This window comes from Oncorhynchus mykiss, chromosome 32, assembly GCF_013265735.2.
Source record: "Oncorhynchus mykiss isolate Arlee chromosome 32, USDA_OmykA_1.1, whole genome shotgun sequence".
In the NCBI taxonomy this organism is placed as follows: Eukaryota; Metazoa; Chordata; class Actinopteri; order Salmoniformes; family Salmonidae; genus Oncorhynchus; species Oncorhynchus mykiss.
In genome coordinates this window covers 38,453,352-38,474,642 of record NC_050572.1, presented here as the reverse complement: position 1 = coordinate 38,474,642, position 21,291 = coordinate 38,453,352, and the positions used below count along the sequence as shown (strand labels likewise).

The 21,291-nt window shown below is 44.2% G+C and overlaps 1 protein-coding gene across 3 annotated transcripts in view; it reads left to right on the top strand.

The window, feature by feature from the left end:
* The window catches only part of LOC110488444 (RNA-binding motif, single-stranded-interacting protein 3), a 344,118-nt gene that overhangs the window by 74,218 nt on the left and 248,609 nt on the right, over window positions 1-21,291 (top strand). For all 3 annotated transcript variants that reach the window (XM_036970692.1, XM_036970691.1, XM_036970690.1), the window contains exon 3: window positions 19,283-19,480. In XM_036970692.1, the coding sequence (XP_036826587.1) occupies window positions 19,283-19,480 (198 nt within the window). The remainder of the gene's footprint in view (window positions 1-19,282; window positions 19,481-21,291) is intronic.

Here is a 21,291-nt window from a genome sequence, read left to right as displayed (position 1 = left end):
CTAAACCTTACTCTAACCTTATCCCGTAGCCTTGACCCAAACCCTAACTCTAAACCTTACCCCAAAGCTTAAAATAGCCTTTGTCCTTCTGGGGACATGGGGAAATGTCCCCACGATGGAGTATTTTCCTTGTTTCACTATCCTCGTGGGGATTTTAGGTCCCCACACGGATAGAAGAACACACACACCCTGTATGGCTGGCAGGTGTGTGCTCGGTGAGTAATCCATTTTACTCTGGCAGTGGCCTGCTCCCCCCTCCCCCCAGCTTGAGAGGCAGTCTAAAACAGGATGTGGGACGTGTGGAAACTGAAACTCAGCCAGTCGGCCAACACCACTGGGCGGCCAAGAGAGACATGCAGCGTTGCGGGACGACGAGCCATTGAATTTATGGGAATATCTGTGCTGTGCAATGAAAATTACTGCACCGTAGAAACTGTAGGTAGCACACATAAAACAGCCCTCACACATGATGGTTTTATTGGGCCTATTACCGTGATGAACACCTAGGTCGCAGTCTGAGCGTTTGCGATTAAGGATTACAAAAACATTTTTTCCGGCAGTGTTTATAGTAAATTGTTCAGTTTCTCACCCTGCGTTTGAACTTTGTGGTCTTGGGCGTTTCCCCTCATCTTGGATTTATAGGCATTTGGGGCATTTTCAGAACGTTCTGGAACGCTTCGTTGTGCGCCAAATCATCAGCCCCCATGAGTAATGATGTTGGGAGGAGTGGAGCCGAAGCTCACTGGTCCACACATCATTTACTCCCCTGTCACACTCTTACACCGTGGTCGATTTGTTGTGCACCATGTAACTTCAGCAGCAGATTGCAGAGCGCTAGCACCACTCTGCCCAAAATACATTCTATAGGCTAAGATGCCTTCAAATGATGAGCGATTGTTATGACCCATAGCCATCATCCTCAGTGCATACAAACCACTGGACTGCTGATAGCAAATCAGGAAGGACTTGACAACCGTGAATGCTCGGTGGATGCGTCACTGCATGACAGTTTAAAAGCAAAGGTCAACATACTTTAGCTTCCCATGTAATTGTTTGGCTCCAGAAATGCATTTGCCTGTTTGTTTTAGCTGCATAACGACAACTTTCACCCCCCCCCCCCCCCCCTCCCCCCCAAATGGGTCACAGACTCGTTGAGCAATTATTACTATTTAGAATGTTGTGAGAACTAGAGAACTACTGTAGCCTACAATTACTATTACCTACATTACTTTACTATAGCGTACCATTCCCTAAATAAGCCAGCAAAGATAGCATGGTGATCACTGATGATGACTGATAATGTTGTTAGCAGGCAGACTCATAGGGCTACCCTATGCTACAGTTAACAAAATGGCTAGCTAGCTTACTATACTGAACAAAAATATAAACACAAAATGCAACAATTTTAAAGATTTGCTGAGTTACAGTTCATATAAGGAAATCAGTCAAATGACACAAATTCGTTAGGCCCTAATCTATGGATTTCACAAGACTGGGAATACAGATATGCATCTGTTGGTCACAGATACCTTAAGAAAAATGTAGGGGCATGGATCAGAAAACCAGTCAGTATTTGGTGTGACCACCATTTGCCTCATGCAGCTTGACACATCTCCTTCGCAAAGAGATTATCAGGCTGTTGATTGTGACCTGTGGAATGTTGTCCCACTCCTCTTCAATGGCTGTGCGAAGTTGATGGATATTGGTGGGAACTGGAACATGCTGTCGTACACGTCGATCCAGAGTGTCCTAAACATGCTCAAGGGGTGACGTCTGGTGAGTGTGCAGGCCATGGAAGAACTGGGACATTTTCAATTTCCAGGAATTGTGTACAGATCCTTGCGACATGGGGCCGTGCATTATAATGTTAAAACACAAGGTGATGGCGGTGGATGAATGGCATGAAAATGGGCCTCAGGATCTTGTCACATTATCTCTGTGCATTCAAATTGCCATTGATAAAATACATTTGTGTTCGTCGTCCAAAAATGTTGACATCTGTGGCATTGTGTTGTGTGACAAAACTGCACATTTAGATTGGCCTTTTATTGTCCCCAGCACAAGGTGCACCTGTGTAATATATAAAACTATATGATCTATATATCATAGATCATGAAGTTATTATTTAAGAACATTGGTGATAAATCACAATCTGTATCTATCTATCTATCTATCTATCTATCTATCTATCTATCGATTATACAGATTGTGATTTATCACCAATGTTCTTAAATAATAACTTCATGATCTACAATGAACAAAAATATACAGTGCATTTGGAAAGTATTCAGACCCCTTCCCTTTTTCCACTTTTGTTACATTACAGCCTTATCCCAACATGGATTACATGATCCCCTCCAATCTTCACACAATACACAATAATGACAAAGTGAAACAGGTTTTTAGAAATACTTGCAAATGTATTGAAAAGTAAAAAACTGAAATACCTAACATACGTAGTAGGCACATCCTATGTGTTTTAATCAAATCAGTGAGCTTGTCTGGTGCTTTAAGCGAACATCATTGTATAATGTAATTTCATATTAACGCTATAGTCATGTAACACGGATCTATTACGATCATTGCTGTATGCCCAACCCAGTCCTCCTCTCGGGATGGTTAGGAGTCCCACTCCTTTGGCATCTGTTGTGAAACCCAGGATAGAAGTGCAGTTTCATAAGTGCTTCGCTGTATGCCTTTGCCTTGAATGTATATTTAGTAAAATCGTCATGAACCAACAAAGATTGACCAAAATATTAAGGTTATTTTGGCTCAGGCAAAAATGATGGTGAAGAATACCACACATGGATGCTTTGATGACAAATGAGGAATGGGCAAATGGATCATATAATGTCGGTAGCTAGCTACATTCATCAGCTTATGTCAATTTAACGACGACTTGCAGCCAGTGGGTTCAGAACAACGACAAAAAATGTATACAATAATAAACCAAACAAAGTGCCCAAAAGGAAACTTGAGACTGGAAGGGGAAAGGGGCATGTGTCTGTCTAGCAGCTAGTCTAGCTCATGTGGATTGTGTGTTTTGGTTTCATTGTGGTGAGGTCTCTTGACATTTGCCTCTCATTTATCCATTTTCTGCGACTTCTTCTCTGACTGTTCCGATGCACTCACTGTGCTTTCATCTGCAGCGTGAGAGTTTGTCCTTGTTTTTATGTCGTTTGCTGCACATGTGGCAAGGGAGGGAGGGAGGGAGGGGGGGGGGGGGGGGGGGGGGGGGGCTTAAAATCTAAGCTTTTAGATGACATATGCTGAAGAATGTGTGAACACCATTCGATTTGGTAAATATACATTTTGGGCTTTAAGTGTCTCTGCAGAATCAGCCGGATCAGATCAATTGATAGTCTCTCATCATCAAAGCAAGCAAACCCAGCCATAGCTATTGGAATCAAATTTGAATTCCTCTCATATCTCTGGTGCTCTGAAATATCTTCACATACAATGTACTGTTCAACATATACAGTAGAGACACTGGTATGAACAAGGTAAGGACACAATTCCCATAGGTTCAGCTGTTGGACAGAAAAACAAACTTAAAGAAATGAAGGATGTCTGGTGTGCAATAAATTCTGAGGTCAAGTCAACACCATCAGGTGGCGCTTTGATGGTGAAACAACTGCAGTCCTTCTCCAGTGACAGTGGCTGCTTCCCTTAATGGCACCCAATTCCCTACATAGTGCATGACTTTTGACCAGGGCCCATCGGCACTATGTAGAGAATAGGGTTCCATTTGGGATGCAGGCAGTGTTGTCTGATTGTCTCGGGTGCTCGGGGCCTGCCAGTGTTGTCACTGGGCCGGAGCTGGAATGTGTTCATGACTGTGCATGCGTGGCTTGTTCTGCTCCACTGGGGTGAAGAGTGGCTGGCGAAAAGATACTGGTCAAATCAAGACGCAAGATCGGTCTGTTCCCTCTCCTTGGCAACTCCCCTGCTCCCTGTCTCTCACGGAACGAGAGAAAGAGAGAGGTGAAGATGGAGAGAAAATGGGGGGAGTAAGAGAGGGTGAGAGGGGTGGGTGGATAGAACAGTGTGTTCTGTGAATTCAGCCTGACACTCTGTGTACTGGGAATGTGCTACTTCCTGCCATACCAGAATTAAACAATAAACAAGCAGTCCAGTGACTGAATGTAATGGGAGCAATCAAGAGCATGTTTAAGTGGCTTTATCCGCTATAGTTCTAAATGCTTTACGTAATCGGTAGGTACATTTTGAAAGGTTAAAATCTTGTGTAACATGCCTCCCGAGTGGCGCAGTGGTCTAAGGCACTGCGTTAGTGCTAGCTGCGTCACTACAGATCCTGGTTCGATACCGGCTGTGTCGTAGCCGGCCGCGACTGGGAGACCCATGACGCGGCACATAATTGGCCTGGCGTCGTCCAGGTTGAATTGAATTTATTTTGGTTAACAGACATATTGTCACGACCTGACCTTAGTTCCTTTTTTTATGTCTCTATTTTAGGTTGGTCAGGGCGTGAGTTGGGGTGGGCATTCTATGTTTTGTTCTATGTTTGTATTTCTATGTGTTTGGCCTGATATGGTTCCCAATCAGAGGCAGCTGTCAATCGTTGTGTCTGATTTGAGAACCATACTTAGGCAGCCTGTTTTCGCCCTTGAGTTGTGGGTAATTGTTTTCTGTCTCTGTGTCTGCACCAGACAGAACTGTTTCGTGTTGTTCTATTTTTGTTATTTTGGTCGTAGTGTTCTGAGTTAAAATAAATATACATCATGAACACGTACAACAAAATGTACAATGTGGACCCAGAGGATATCTCTTGAAAGTATTAATTAAAACGCTTGTTTCCAAAGTGGTCCTCGATTGTAAAAACAACAACAGATATGATTAAAAGGCAGGACAAAACCATAAATACATTCATTTATATTGACATTCAGCATATACCTGATAACATTATTTTGCATGACCTATGTGAGAATGCTATTCATTGACTACAGCTCAGAGTTCAACACCATACATAGTACCCTCAAAGCTCATCACTAAACTGAGGATCCTGGGACAAAACACCTCCCTCTACAACTGGATCCTGGACTTCCTGACAGGCCGCCCCCAGGTGGTGAGGGTAGGTAGCAACACATCTGCCACGCTGATCCTGAACACTGGATGCCCCCAGGGGCTCAGTCCCCTCCTGTACTCCCTGTTCACCCACTACTGCATGGCCAGGCACGATTCCAACACCATCATTAAGTTTGCTGATGACACGACAGTGTCGATGAGACACCAACAGCGACGAGACAGCCTATAGGGAGGAGGTCAGAGACCTGGCCGGGTGGTGCCAGAATAACAACCTATCCCTCAACATAACCAAGACTAAGGAGATGATTGTGGACTACAGGAAAGGGAGTACCGAGCATACCCCCATTCCCATCAACGGTGCTGTAGTGGAGCAGGTTGAGAGCTTCAAGTTCCTTGGCGTCCACATCACCAACAAACTAGAATGGTCCAAACACACCAAGACAGTCTTGAAGAGGGCACGACAAAGCCTATTCCCCCTCAGGAAACTAAAAAGATTTGGCATGGGTCCTCAGATCCATACAGCTGCAACATTGAGAAACTGGTTGCATCACTGCCTGGTACGGCAATTGCTCGGCCTACAGAGGGTAGTGCGTATGGCCCCGTACATCACTGGGGCTAAGCTGCCTGCCATTCAGGACCTCTACACCAGGCGGTGTCAGAGGAAGGCCCTAAAAATTGTCAAAAGACCCCAGCCACCCCAGTCATAGACTGTTCTCTCTACTACTTCATGGCAAGCGGTACCGGAGGGTCAAGTTTAGGACAAAAAGGCTTCTCAACAGTTTTTACCCCCAAGCCATAAGACTCCTGAACAGCTAATCAAATGGCTACCCGGACTATTTGCATTGTGTGCCTCCCCCCCAAACCCCTCTTTTACGCTGCTGCTACTCTCTGTTTATCATATATGCATAGTCACTTTAACTATACATTCATGTACATACTACCTCAATTGGCCCGACCAACCAGAGCCCAGTTAGCCAATGTGCGGGGGCAATCTGCATTGTGTCCCGCCACCCACCACCCGCCAACCCCTCTTTTAAGCTACTGCTACTCTCCGTTTATCATATATCCATAGTCACTTTAACCATATCTACATATACATACTACCTCAATCAGCCTGACTAACCGGTGCCTGTATGTTGCCTCGCTACTGTTATAGCCTCGCTACTGTTCTTTTTCACAGTCTTTTTACTGTAGTTTTTATTTCTTTACTTACCTATTGTTCACCTAATACCTTTTGTGCACGGTTGGTTAGAGCCTGTAAGTAAGCTTTTCACTGTAAGGTCTACTACACCTGTTGTATTCGATGCACGTGACAAATAAACTTTGTTTTGATTTGCATTCTCGTTTTCAGCTTTTTTGATACCCCAATATACCAAGCAGAGCAGGCATAAATCAAAATGACACTGAATCAAGGTTGAGACGAGCAGTTTCTTAACTTTAATGTAAAAATATCTAGTATGAGAGTGTCAATTTGTTCGCCATTTTAGAAAGAATTTTAGCAGCAATCAGGTCTCCAGAAAGGGATAGATCTAGGGACACGCCAAGATAGGTTACACTTGTTTTAGATTCAATCTCCTTGCCTGCACAGTTTACCTTTGTTGTCAGCCCTAAGCAATCTCCGTTTTGTTCCAAACAAAATCTTTTCATTTTTTTTCCCCAAAAATGTAGTGACAATTTGTTGTCAGTCAACCAATCTCTAACAAAATGCAATTCCTTACTCAGGGTCTCCTCTATATAAACTGTATCTGGCATATCAATAACGTATTTAAGAAATAAGGGAATCCCTAAAATGTATCTCTGTAGTGCTCCACAGGATATTTCTTAGACCTAAACCAATTCACTGCTACATAGTTTAGACCCATGCATTTCAGTTTCATCAGGAGAATATCATGGTCCACAGTGTCAAAAGCTTTCTGCAAGTCTAACATGACCATACCTGTATAGTTCCCCTTCTCACTTTCCTGCGTATTGTGGTCAAATAGGTGGATAAGGCAAGTATCAGTGGAATGAGCTATTCTTAAGAAAGATTGTAGTTCATAAAGAGGTTTGTGCTCGAGAAGGTATCCCTCAAGTTGATTAAAAACGAATCTCTCAACAACTTTGGATAAGGAGCTGAGGAGGGGAGGGTTTGGCCGGCCGGGATGTCCTTGTCCCATCGGGCTCTAGCGACTCCTGTGGCAGGCCTGGGCGCATGCACGATCGCCAGGTGTACAGTGTTTCTTCCGACACGTTGGTGCGGCTGGCTTCTGGTTAAGTGAGCATTGTGTTAAGAAGCGGTGTGGCTTGACAGGGTCATGTTTTGGAGGACCCACAGCTATCGACCTTCGCCTCTCCCAAGTCCGTACGGGAGTTGCCGCAATGGGACAAGACTAACTTCAAATTGGATATCGTGAAAAAGGGATACAAATCATATTTAAAAAAAAAATTAAAATGCATTTTAACAAAAAAACATTGTGTAGCATTTAAAAGCTATGAAGCTTCATGGGTATTATATTGAAAGACTGAATGAGGTGTCCCTGATATAGTGAGATTGCGCTTCTTGAGCATTCTCCAGAGTGAGCCTTTTAGTACAAACAAAGATCTTTAAGAAGAAGTTGGTTCATGGTCAGCTCTTTCTTTCAATAAGCTGCAAACGCTTTGGAAGGTTAACATCCTCATGGAGAAAAGGACAACCATTTGAGTCGTTCCTTAATTCAGTGAAGTGAAATTGCAAAATAGTTGTCTTGCTCAAAATTGAACAGCACCTTCCTCAGGAGAATGAGAAATAATGCAAGCATGGTTAAGCAATTACGAGGGCTATATTCAGACAGGGAAAGGTTCTATGGAAGAGCGCCTCATGGAACCTTGACGGTTGTGTACAACAATTCCTACAAGCGGTTCAATGATGATGATGGATCATTCTGGATCCAAGCCGTATATGAGAAACTCACAGCTGCAACTAAGCCCAACATCTCGTGGAGACGGTGTTGAGAAAATATAATTTTATCAAGAACTGTTTTTGACGGCAGTATTTCGCCAACTTCATTCCGACTTGGTTTGTTTTCTTTTGCTCCAATTAGAGAGAGAGAGAGAGAGAGAGAGAGAGAGAGAGAGAGAGAGAGAGAGAGAGAGAGAGAGAGAGAGAGAGAGAGAGAGAGAGAGAGAGAGAGAGAGAGAGAGAGAGAGAGAGAGAGAGAGAGAGAGAGAGAGAGAGAGAGAGAGAGAGAGAGAGAGAGAGAGAGAGAGAGAGAGAGAGAGAGAGAGAGAGAGAGAGAGAGAGAGAGAGAGAGAGAGAGAGAGAGAGAGAGAGAGAGAGAGAGAGAGAGAGAGAGAGAGAGAGAGAGAGAGAGAGAGAGAGAGAGAGAGAGAGAGAGAGAGAGAGAGAGAGAGAGAGAGAGAGAGAGAATATTTACAGGCTGAGGGAAAACTGCAGGCTTTTGGAGAGAGTTCATTTTGTTGTGACGTTTAGGACCAATGTGTGTGCACACAGATGTGAGTTTTGAAGGTACAGTGCAGCAAAAGTTTGGTGTTGAAGGGTATCTGGCCCCAGAGATAGCAGCAAGGCATCTGGAGTCCAAGTGCACGTCATTCAGAAAGGTGCTGCAGCACCCGCTGCACCCTCGCCCATCTGTAGCTAGGGAACGCAGGCAGCAGACCCAAGGACACTGCAGGACAACCTTCTCAGTCTCTCAGGGTGCGTCCCGAAAGGCACCCTATATACAGTGTCAAGAAAAAGTATGTGAACCCTTTGGAAATACCTGGATTTCTGCATAAATTGGTCATACAATTTGATCTGATCTTCATCTAGATCACAACAATAGACAAACAGTCTGCTTAAACTAATAGCAAACAAATCAATTCAAATTGTATTTGTCACATACACATAGTTAGCAGATGGAAATGCTTGTTCTTCTAGTTCCGACAGTGTAGTAATAACCAACGATCAATCTAACCTAACAATTCCACAACTACTACCTTATACACACAAGTGTAAAGGGATGAAGAATATGTACATACAAATATATGAATGAGTGATGGTACAGAACGGCATAGGCAAGATGCAGTAGATGGTATAGAGTACAGTATATACATATGAGATGAGTAATGTAGGGTATGTAAACATATAAAAGTGGCATTGTTTAAAGTGGCTAGTGATACATGTATTACACATTACATTCTCACAGACCTGTAACTTCTTCTTTAAGAGGCTCCTCTGTCCTCCACTCGTTACCTGTATTAATGGCACCTATTTGAACTTGTTATCAGTATAAAAGACACCTGTCCACAACCTCAAACAGTCACACTCCAAACTCCACTATGGCCAAGACCAAAGAGCTGTCAAAGGACACCAGAAACAAAATTGTAGACCTGCACCAGGCTGGGAAGACTGAATCTGCAATAGGTAAGCAGCTTGGTTTGAAGAAATCAACTGTGGGAGCAATTATTAGGAAATGGAAGACATACAAGACCACTGATAATCCCCCTCGATCTGGGGCTCCACGCAAGCTCTCACCCCGTGGGGTCAAAATGATCACAAGAACGGTGAGCAAAAATCACAGAACCACACGGGGGGACCTAGTGAATGACCTGCAGAGAGCTGGGACTAAAGCAACAAAGCCTACCATCAGTAACACACTACGCCGCCAGGGACTCAAATGCCAGACGTGTCCCCCTGCTTAAGCCAGTACATGTCCAAGCCCGTCTGAAGTTTGCTAGAGAGCATTTGGATGATCCAGAAGAAGATTGGGAGAATGTCATATGGTCAGATGAAACCAAAATATAACTTTTTGGTAAAAACTCAACTCTTCGTGTTTGGAGGACAAAGAATGCTGAGTTGCATCCAAAAAAAAAGCATGGGGGTGGAAACATGATGCTTTGGGGCTGTTTTTCTGCAAAGGGAACAGGACGACTGATCCGTGTAAAGGAAAGAATGAATGGGGCCATGTATCGTGAGATTTTGAGTGAAAACCTCCTTCCATCAGCAAGGGCATTGAAGATGAAACGTGGCTGGGTCTTTCAGCATGACAATGATCCCAAACACACCACCCGGGCAGCGAAGTAGTGGCTTCGTAAGAAGCATTTCAAGTCCTGGAGTGGCCTATCCAGTCTCCAGATCTCAACCCCATAGAAAATCTTTGGAGGGAGTTGAAAGTCCGTGTTACCCAGCAACAGCCCCAAAACATCACTGCTCTAGAGGAGATCTGCATGGAGGAATGGGCCAAAATACCAGCAACGGTGTGTGAAAACCTTGTGAAGACTTACAGAAAACGTTTGACCTCTGTCATTGCCAACAAAGGGTATATAACAAAGTATTGAGATTTGAGACTTATTTTCCACCATAATTTGCAAATAAATTCATAAAAAATCCTACAATGTGATTTTCTGGATTTTCTACCTCATTTTGTCTCTCATAGTTGAAGTGTATCAATTATGAAAATTTCAGGCCTCTCTCATCTTTTTAAGTGGGAAAACTTGCACAATTGGTGGCTGACTAAATACTTTTTTGCCCCACCGTACATATGAGATGAGTAATGTAGGGTACGTAAACATTATATTAAGTGGCATTGTTTAAAGTGGCTAGTGATACATTTTTACATCAATTAAGTGGTTGGAGATGAGTCAGTATGTTGGCAGCAGCCACTCAATGTTAGTGGTGGCTGTTTAACAGTCTGATGGCCTTGAGATAGAAGTTGTTTTTCAGTCTCTTGGTCCCAGCTTTGATGCACCTGTACTGACCTCGCCTTCTGGATGATAGTGGGGTGAACAGGCAGTGGCTCGGAGCCATATCTGACAGACACTGTCACAGAACACACTATGTCACCTCACTACACTGGGAGAGGGGCAGCTGTTTCACCCTCCTTCTAACAGACGCAAGACTCCAGGGACTTTTAATACCTCCCCATAACCTGTCTCCTCCCCCTTCAGCTACACCGATTTGAAGTGGATTTAACTAGTGACATCAATACGGGGATCATAGCATTCACCTGCATGCATGTCATGGAAAAGCAGGTTTTCTTAATGTTTTGTACACTCAGTGTAGTTACTGTATGGTAATGTTTTCACCCCAAAAATATATTGAAGCAGTCATTGAGGTACTTTTGGAAATTAAGCTAAGCACACAGATTGACTGGTTCATTTCCACAGGTTTTGGGCAGAGGTGTAATTGCTTCGATGTAATTAAAGCCCGTCTGTATGTTACTCCTCCCCAGCACTTTGAGTACAGACTACTGAGCATGCTGCATCACTTAATGGACACCTGAGACTGTACCTGCCAGTGCACAGGTGTTGTTCTAATGGGATGCCCCTCTGTGTGTCACCGGGGATTTACTCTCCTCTACTGAGGGGCCTCGGGCAATCACATGCATCCATCATCTCCTGACTGAGGGAGAGAAAGGAGGATGGGAGGGAGGGATTGGAAGGAGTGGGAGGGAGGGTGATGAAGAGCAGGATAGGGGGGGGGGGCAAATTAAGAGACAGAGAAGGAGAGAGAGAATATAGAGAGCGAGAGACAGGGAGATAGATAGACGAGGAGAGGAAAGAGAGAAACATACAGAGAGATATGCAGAGAGAAAAAGAGTGAGCGGGCTGGGTCTGGTGTCAGAGCATTCCTGTGTAGGTGTGAGCCACTTAGACACAGTGTGGGTGAACCAGTGGATAACTGCTATAATCATAGCTAGCCTACTGGCATTAACAGGCACTCAACACAGCGTTTGGGTGTTCGGTACCTCTGTTAACCGGTTACGGCATGGCATTTCGGCTTTCAGACAGCGCTGCCTGTTCTCCGGTGTGAAGTGTCAGAGGCGTGTACTTATGTCATAATGAACCTTGTCGCTGGGTAGATTAGCAGACTTTTGCATTCTTGCATTGCTTTACCGCTCCCATTCCTCATAAGAAAGCAGTACGTTATTGTTTTGCCACTCCAATGACTGTATATGGTCATAGCCTCAGTCTGCCCTGGTTCCTGAAGTACCTTTTTGTAAATGTTTTAGTCTTTTCTCCAGTGGGGGGTGGACCACTGCTTCTTTTCTCAACGTACCCAAACATGGGTCACTGAAGGGAGCTCCAGGAGTGCTGGAGATGGGTTAGTTATCACAAGGCCAAGCAGAGCAGCCCTTGAGACTGGAGGTGGGTCCCAAATGGCACCCTATTGCCTGTATAGTGTGTTTCTTTTGACCAGGGCCCATAGTAGTGCACTATGTATGGAATGCGGAGTCATTTGGGACGCAGCCTAGGAGCCTGTGGTAACAACTGTAGACGAGTCAGTTAGTCACATCCCAGAAGAGAAGAAGTCCAGGATGCAGGGGGCTTCATATCCGGCTTCACAGCGGTACCCAACCCCCCCCCCCCCCCCCCCCGGCCCCAGGTTCATCAGTGCATAAACATGTGTCAGGGCCAAGGAAAATATTTGGAGAGGATGGATAAGACTCAGACGTGTCAGGTTCGGGGGCTCCTTTGTAGAATGGCGCGTCTTGGTTCACCAGAGAGTTTCTCAGGTCAGAGACAACCCAGTAAATCACCTTATCAAAACTTCTGAGGGCTTCACACCACTGTCCAGTGTCAGAGATCTGTTTACAGAAGATGTAATTGTGGTCTCGTCGAACTGGAATAAACAATGCGTAGTGTTCTATGTGTCAAATTTCTATCTGTGTCAAATTCTTGAAGATATTGGCACACTGCAAAACTGGTAAGTTTTTAGTTGTTTAAACCATGGCATTGTTGAATACTCGTTTCTGATTAGCTTGAAGCGCATTCTCGAGCGTGCATTATTTCCCTATAGTGCGCAGTATTTTTGCACGGTGGAATTCAATGGACCTGGTTGCCTTGGTTACACTCCTCCAGCATGTCTCCAGCCAGCCACTGTCTCGGATCTTCAAGTGTTTTGACCATGAAAAGAAGCAGGTTAAGAGAGAGAGAGAGAGAGGAAGTTGGCCCCTTTCAGCCCCCTGCTCTAGATAGAGTTACAGTAGGCCCGAGGGTAAGTTCTCACTCTGTCCTCTGTAGAGAAACAGCCCAGAAAGAATTGTGAACCCATGCAGTCCTCTGCCTCGGTTGGTGAGGGACGAGGGGGGCAATGACCCATGGAACCAGTAGCGTTTCCCTCCCCACCCAACCTCATGTGGTGAGTTCTGACAGAGGTACTGACAGAAAAACGAGGCGGCATGTTGCAAAGTGACTTGTGTAGGGACGGTACGCGATGGAGAGTACATTCATGCAACGCAGGTAGGGTGGATCTCTTTCATAAAGAGGTGTGGAGGTTTCTCTGGAAGACAATATCCTAAACCTAATACTACCTGGGATGACTTTTGTGTTGGTTGGAGTCTCTCACCCTGAAACTGCTCTTTTTTATCGGTTTCAAATGAGACCTCACAAGTGATGTGATGTTTACATCCGTGTACTGGTGGTTTCTATGTCAACGTAAATGTTGGAAAATCCATTAAGTCTCGACTTTACAGGAGACAGCACAATGGAGCCTTTACAAACAAAGGTGGCAGTTTTGAAACTGCAGTAAAAGTGCGGTAACTGAAGTCGACTGTGGTATTTTGGACACAGTATTTGCTGCATAGTGCAGTCGTACTGCACTCTGGCTGGAATCTTTTTTTTTTTTCGTAAGGGAGAAAAGGGAAGGAACAGTTCTTTGAGGTGGGACCTCTGCTCCTTCGATGGAGAGCCAAAGCCAAACAAGGCAGACAGGAAGCTTATAGCTAGGGCATCGCTGTCTGGGATCTGACTGTCAATAGGAAGTCACTGACCCCCCCCCCCCCCCCCCCCCCCCCCAACAAGCCTCCCAGACACACCGACCTGGAATAAAAAATGACAGCTGGAGACAGCTCTCCTTGCAGACCAAATGGACCTAACATCAACACAGCCCCAAGGATGTAGGCAGATAGCAGGGAACAACAGGGATTGTTTTCTTCTATCTACTGTAATTATGTTCGGCATGCATCCTGACATCCCTAGAAAAAAAAGAAAGAGACTGTTAGATAACTTGTGGGGGTAAAAAAGGGTTGTAGCTTCAGGTTGTTAGACGCATCTGACGAGAAAGTCGATAATTGCGCAGGGATACCATGCCACTGCAGGATTTCACACAGTTTTATTTCTGTTAAGTCACCTCAATACAAAAGCCATCGGACATGTCTGTAATTGGCTATAGTTGGTTTTCACACCACTTCAGAAGAGGTTGTTTTCAGTTCGTGCCGGGGATTTCATGGTCCCATATATTTCCTGGAAAGCCGAGGAATCGTTTTGTCAGATCGTATTCTTCTGAGGGGGAACCACATGGTGAGATTAACCCAAGAGTTCCGGAGTTTATATTCACGTTGAGAGCTGATTACTGTCTTTTAGTGGACTCCCACTGCTCTCAAAAGATGTTTGGTACTTTTATAGTACGTCGGTCTATCAACTACGTAATACATAAAGGGGCCTTGTTCATGTTTACAGGGAGCACAAATGAGCTCTGTATTCCACACGTCTGTCCTGGGCACCCTTCCTTCCTCACACAGTTTTACCGAGGGGAAGAGAGGGCGGAAAGGAAGAGAGCAGCCTCACACATTAAAAATGGTATTCTGAGAGACACTGGATGCTTCCCAAATGGCAGATTATTCCTTATGGTGAACTACTTTTGACTATAGCTCTATGGGCTAAAGCCCTGAAGAGGATATGGTGCCGTTTGGGATGCAGTCACTGTGAGATGTGCTTTGGTTCCTTAACTTTTCAATGTATTAATGTAGTGGCAACTCACTTACTCATTATTGAAGGTGAGGCATTTATCCCCCCCCCCCTGACTTATGGGACTTTATGGGACTTTTTTGGGGTGGGGGGGGTCAAATGGTACAGATAACACTATATGTTGAATATAAATCATTACGTTGTTATTCTCCCTCAGACTGAATAAATATCTTGTACCAAGTAGATAATGCACATCCCTCTGTTTGCGTAACGCATTGTGATATAAAAGGGGACTTTCGGGAATAAATATGAGTCCAAGCTGCTGTTATAGACCTTCTATTGTATTGTTTGAGATGGCTTAAAGTGGACGTACCATGTTTAAAGTTAGAGGCTTGAATGGCTTAAGATGGATATGCATTTAAAGAGCCTGGTACCCGATTTGCATAGCTGGGGGAAGTAGGGGTGCTGAAGCACACCCTGAAAAATCATTCAGAAAAAAATAAAATAAAAGTACTGCACTGGGCCTTTACTAGTATGAGTGGACCGATATTGACGCCTGTAGCAATATTTTTCTTGATCAAATAACATGGGAAACAAAGTATTAATTTACCATCCTTACAAACCAGTTAATGTAAATGTACATTACCGTATTGTATGTAGGCTAGGTCATCTAGGTTTGTACATTGAGGCATACAGTACCTTTTGTTACGTTACAGCTTTATTCTTTTTTACCTCATCAAACTACACACAATATCCCATATGGACAAAGCAAAAACATGTTTTTAGACATTTTTGCTAATTCATTAAAAGGAAAAAACAAATGAAATATTTTATTTACATAAGTATGGGTCTCGGAGCTCTACTGACAATTCCTTTGACCTCATGGCTTGGTTTTTGCTCTGACATGCACTGTCAACTGTGGGACCTTATATAGACAGATGTGTACCTTTCCAAATCATGTCCAATCAATTGAATTTAACACAGGTGGACTTCAATCAAGTTGTAGAAACATCTCAAGGATGATCAATGGAAACAGGAAGAACCTGAGCTCAATTTCGAATCTCATAATAAAGGGTCTGAATACTTATGTAGATAAGGTATTTCTGTTATTTATTTAGTTTTTATAGATTTGCAAACATTTCTAAAAACCTGTTTTCGCTTTGTCATTATTGGGTATTTTATGTAGATTGCTGAGGATTTATTTATTTTTAATCCATTTTAGAATAAGGCTGTAACGTAACAAAATGTGGAAAAAGTCAAGGTGTCTGAATATTTTCCGAAGGCACTGTCAATGGTTTGTGATGATGTGGCTCAGTTGGTAGAGCATGGCTCTTGCAATGCTAGGATTGTGGGTTTGATTGCCACGGGGGACAAGTATGAAAATGTATACACTCACTGCTGTAAGTTGCTCTGGATAATAGCGTCAACTAAAATGGATAAAGAGTGAGTAGACCATTTCAGTTTTCAGATAGCAATAAGTTGCATTTAGGGCCTCCCGAGTGGCGCAGTGGTATAAGGCACTTATACATTGCAGTTGTAGCTGTGCCACTAGAGATTCTGGGTTCGAGTCCAGGCTCTGCCGCGACCGGGAGACCCATGTGGCAATGCACAATTGGCCCAGCGTTGTCTGGGGTAGGGGAGAGTTTGACCGGCAGGGATGTCCATGTCCCATCGTGCACTAGCGACTCCTGTGGCGTGCCGGGCGCAATGCACGCTAACACGGTCGCCAGGTGCACGGTGTTTCCTCCGACACTACTGGCTTCCGGGTAAAGTGGGCATTGTGTCAAGAAGCAGTGCTGCTTGGTAGTTTCGGGGGACGCACGGCTCTCGACCTTCGCGTCTCCCGAGTCCATACGGGAGTTACAGCGATGAGACAAGACTGACTGTAACTACCATTTGGACACCACGACATTGGGGGGAAAAAACAGGGGGAAAAAAAAAAGAATATTTCAAGAAACTGGAAAACATATATCAAGATGTCATGGACCCCCCCGGTACTGCTGCTCATTCCGTTCACCACCTCCGGAGGTCTACGTCACCGGCCTTCTGAACTGGATTCATTACCACCAACCCCGGGCTGTTTTGACTCATTACGCACACCTGGTTCCCATTCCCCCTGATTAGTATGTTTTATATGTCCCCTCTGTTCCCCTTTGTCCTCGTCAGTTATTGTTACCATGTCCGTTGGTCCTGTGAGTACCCATGCTGTTGTATCGGCTTCCATGCTACGTATTATTGTCCACTTGTTTTACGGGTCTCGTCCTGTGTATTATTTAGAGGTTTGCACCTCGCTCTTTTGTTTGGGTGGAGAAAATAAAAAACCCTTTTTACGTATTCCTGCGCCTGTCTCCTATCATTATACAGCGTGACACAAGCAAGTATTTTTTTTTTATTCCACAGATGAACTGTTTTGTACAGATAATTATCAGACTCAAGTTACAAATGTAGGTAAACACTCAAATACATTTAGTAAAATGTATTTCACAAAAGTAGTGCACTGGGCCTTTACTAGTCCTGTATTAGCTAACCGATATAGATGACTTCAGTGCGGCCATTATTTTTTTCTATATCCCCCTAGTCAGAAAAAAATCGCAGCACCCTTGTCCCCAAACTATGCCGATTTGTATCAATCTAGAAGTTCTACGTTCACACATCTGAGTGCATGCACATCTGTTCATCCGCAAGTAAAACATCCCCCTCAGAACAGGAAAAGACTTGTGTAACCAGAGCCGATTGGCCCTCATATAAAATTGAGAAATATGCGCGGTGTGTAAGGCTCTGACGAGCTGCTGAAACCTGTGTCACGAAGCCAGAGTCTGGGGAACAATCACACATTCCAGTCTAGGACTGTCAGGACCCTCAGATCTCCCCTTCGTGTTTTAAGAAACAGCCCCCTTCCCCGAATGATGTGGCTGAATATCCCTGTGCCCGTAGGAGCTTCAGCTGCATGCCAATGACTCTGTAGTCCTGAATAACTCATGTGTAGGAAACATACTAAACATATCTCTCCCCGGAGTGTTATTGGCCTGCAGAAATACCTCTGAATGGGAAAACTATATGCCCTTTTTCTCTGAAAGTCTGCCTGAATAGTCCTCATTTATAAGCACAAATGAACATGGTTGCTTAGCCGTAGGCGGCATTTGAACTCTACGAACTGGTGAATACTTCCCTGAAAGTATCGGACATTGCGATGAAGGAATGGAAGCGTTGGTCTGCTCTTAATGCTACTCTTCCGATTAGGGCTGTATAATAGCCATGGCTGCTCTGGATCCTGCACATTAGTTCTCGCCATTGATGCATGCTTCAATGCTATCTCCTGCCCACACAGAGCAAGTATTGACTCATTGACGAACACTCCCTCTACAGTATTTCTATGTGTTTTCGTGAAGCCATAAGGGCACTTTATAGACTGACACAGTAGAAATGCATTTATCCTGCTTTCGGGGGGGAACCGTCTCCACCTGCCTTTTATTAGCACACACCGTAAACCTGTCGCTTCGGATCCTATTTATTTAGGTGAACTCTGACCTTTTTCCCACCGGTCTCCTCTGCGATCCAGCACATTAGGCTGAAGGGGTTTGGGAACACAGCTGTGTGGCCAGATTGCATCCATCGCTCTCTCTAGAGTCTCCCCCCAGTGAGGCGACCCCTGACCCCTGTGAAAATCTAACATACGCATAAACAAGACTGTTAATGTTTGGCCGTGATGTATAGTTGCAATTCATCTGAGGTGGCTTTACTTCGCATTACACTAAACTAAAATATGGCTCTTCATATTTGGTTGTCATATTTCACAAGCGTAATCTGTAGACATGACAGCAGAGTGGAATTTGGATCAAAATGCCTGTAGTAAATTGATTGAGTTGTGGGACGTCATCATAATTCACAGATATTGTTCTCTGTCAGTCTTTTATTTTCTTTATCACTCTTTCCATCTCTAATTGTGTCATTCCATCTCTCTCAGAGAGATGTACGTCAAAGACCAGCCTCTGTAGTTCCAAAGTTCTCCTTGCTCCAGTAGTCATAGCATGCTACAGGCATTCCTCTTAAAGCAGTGTAAGCTTTGCCTGTCAGCAAGATTTACCACAGTAGCTCCTGTGCCCTGCTAATACCCACACATCATGCCAAACGGGCTGCACACTGCCAGACTCTAATCCAAGCATCTTATCAAACCCATCGGCACATTTCTAGCAAGAACACATCTAGACCGTGACTGGTGGCTTTGGAGTGGGGGTTTCTCGACAGCTGCTCAGGAGCGAATGGGAGTGAGAGAAAAGAAAGTGAGAACAGTCCAGAATCCCCAGAATGGAGATCTTTCATCAACAGCCTCCCCCCGCCCCTTCTGCTATGGTTTCAGGTAAATGTGTGGGCAACCGGTTGTGAGGGCTTGCAGGGAGAGAAAGGCTAACCTGTAACTTATTTGGTAGATCATGACGCTTGCAACGCCAGGATGGTGAGTCTAGTTCCCACTGGGGCCATCCATATGAAAACGTATGCACTCACAACTGTAACTCCCTTTGGATAAAAATGCTAAATGGCATTTCTTATCTTATTTTTGAGCGGTAACATTTGTCCCCCCGTCCTCCCTCAGCCCAGTGCAGCAGTGAGAGGATACCACAGCAGTAAGACGGCCATGAGCCCAGCAGGCTTCAGCTCCCAGTGGACCAGCGGTGTTCAGGAGGCCTGGAGTGGCCACACCGTCTCCTACCCCCGTGCCAGCCTGCACTACCCGGCCCACCACCACCACCCCACGCATGCCAGCTATGGCTACTGCCTGGGACAGCCTGCAGTGAGTACTCTCGAACACATACTGTACAGCTATGCTCACTGCATTCTCCATTGCACTCCCTTTGCTCTCTCATGCCTCCCCTTCTCTCTCTCTCCACCTCTCCACACTCTCTTCCACCTTCCCTGTCTCTCTCAATCTCCTGGGTCCCTGATTTATTACCTTACATTTTACACTAAATATCAGCATGAGCCATCTCTGAAAAGACTCTTCCTGAGTCTTTTCAAATCAAATTGTATTGGTCACATACACATGGTTAGCAGATGTTAATGCGAGTGTAGTGAAATGCTTGTGCTTCAAGTCGACAGTGCAGTAATATTTAACAAGTAATTTAACAAATTCACATGACTACCTATACACACAATGTAAGGGGATGGGATAAGAATATGTACACTACCGTTCAAAAGTTTGGTGTCACTTAGGAATGTTGTTTTTGAAAGATTTTTTTGTCCATTAAAATAACATCAAATTTATCAGAAATACAGTGTAGACGTTGACTATTGTACCTGGAAATGGCTGATTTTTTTATGGAATATCTACATAGGTGTACAGAGGCCCATTATCAGCAACCATCACTCCTGTGTTCCAATGGCACGTTATGCTAGTTAATCCCTTTCATTTTAAAAGGCTAATTGATAATTAGAAAACCCTTTCGCAATGATGTAAGCACAGCTGAAAACTGTTGTTCTGATTTAAGAAGAAATACAATTGTCCTCCTTTAGACTAGTTGAGTATCTGGAGCATCAGCATTTGTGGGTTCGATTACAGGCTCAAAATGGCCAGAAACAAAGTACTTTCTTCTGAAACTCGTCAGTCTGTTCTTCTTCTGAGATATTAACGCTTTTCCATGCGAGAAATTGCCAAGAAACTGAAGATCTGGTACAACGCTGTGTACTACTCCCTTCACAGAACAGCGCAAAATATCTCTAACCAGAATAGAAAGAGGAGTGGGATGCCCCAGTGCACAATGAGCCAGAGGACATGTACATTAGTGTCTAGTTTGAGAAACAGATGCCTCGCAAGTCCTCAACTGGCAGCTTCATTAAATAGTACCAGCTAAACACCAGTCTCAACGTCAACAGTGAAGAGGTGACTCCGGGATAATGGCCTTCTAGGCAGAGTTGCAAAGAAAAAGCCATATCTCAGACTGGCCAATAAAAATAAAAGATTTAGATGAGCAAAAGAACACAGACACTGGACAGAGGAACTCTGCCTAGAAAGCCATCATCCCGGAGTTGCCTCTTCACTGTTGACGTTGAGACTGGTGTTTTGCGGGTACTATTTAATGAAGCTGCCAGTTGAGGACTTGTGAGGCGTCTGTTTCTCAAACTAGGCACTCTAATGTACTTGTCCTCTTACTCAGTTGTGCACCGGGGCCTCCCACTCCTCATTCTATTCTGGTTAGGGCCAGTTTGCGCTGTTCTGTGAAGGGAGTAGTACACAACGTTGTACGAGCTGAAAATATGCATGAATTAACATTTTCCGAAGTAAATTGCAGAACAGAGCAAAATTCTGTACATTGATAACCAACTGTTCCGAGACACCAAGGCTACTCGATGGCTATTCTAAATAATACAAAGTTCACATAGAGGAGATGAATGGAACACCCAATAATATCCATGGTAGGGATTGTAGTAAAAAACAGGAAAACAATCAAATACACCAATTGATAAAGAAATAAACTATAAGTACACTATACCATTCAAGATAGGGAATGTTGTAAAATGTATTCTAGTTTCTATTTATATCATTTATAAATAGATAAAGTAAACCAGCCCCGTCGCAGACACCGATGTCTTGCTCCCAGACAAACT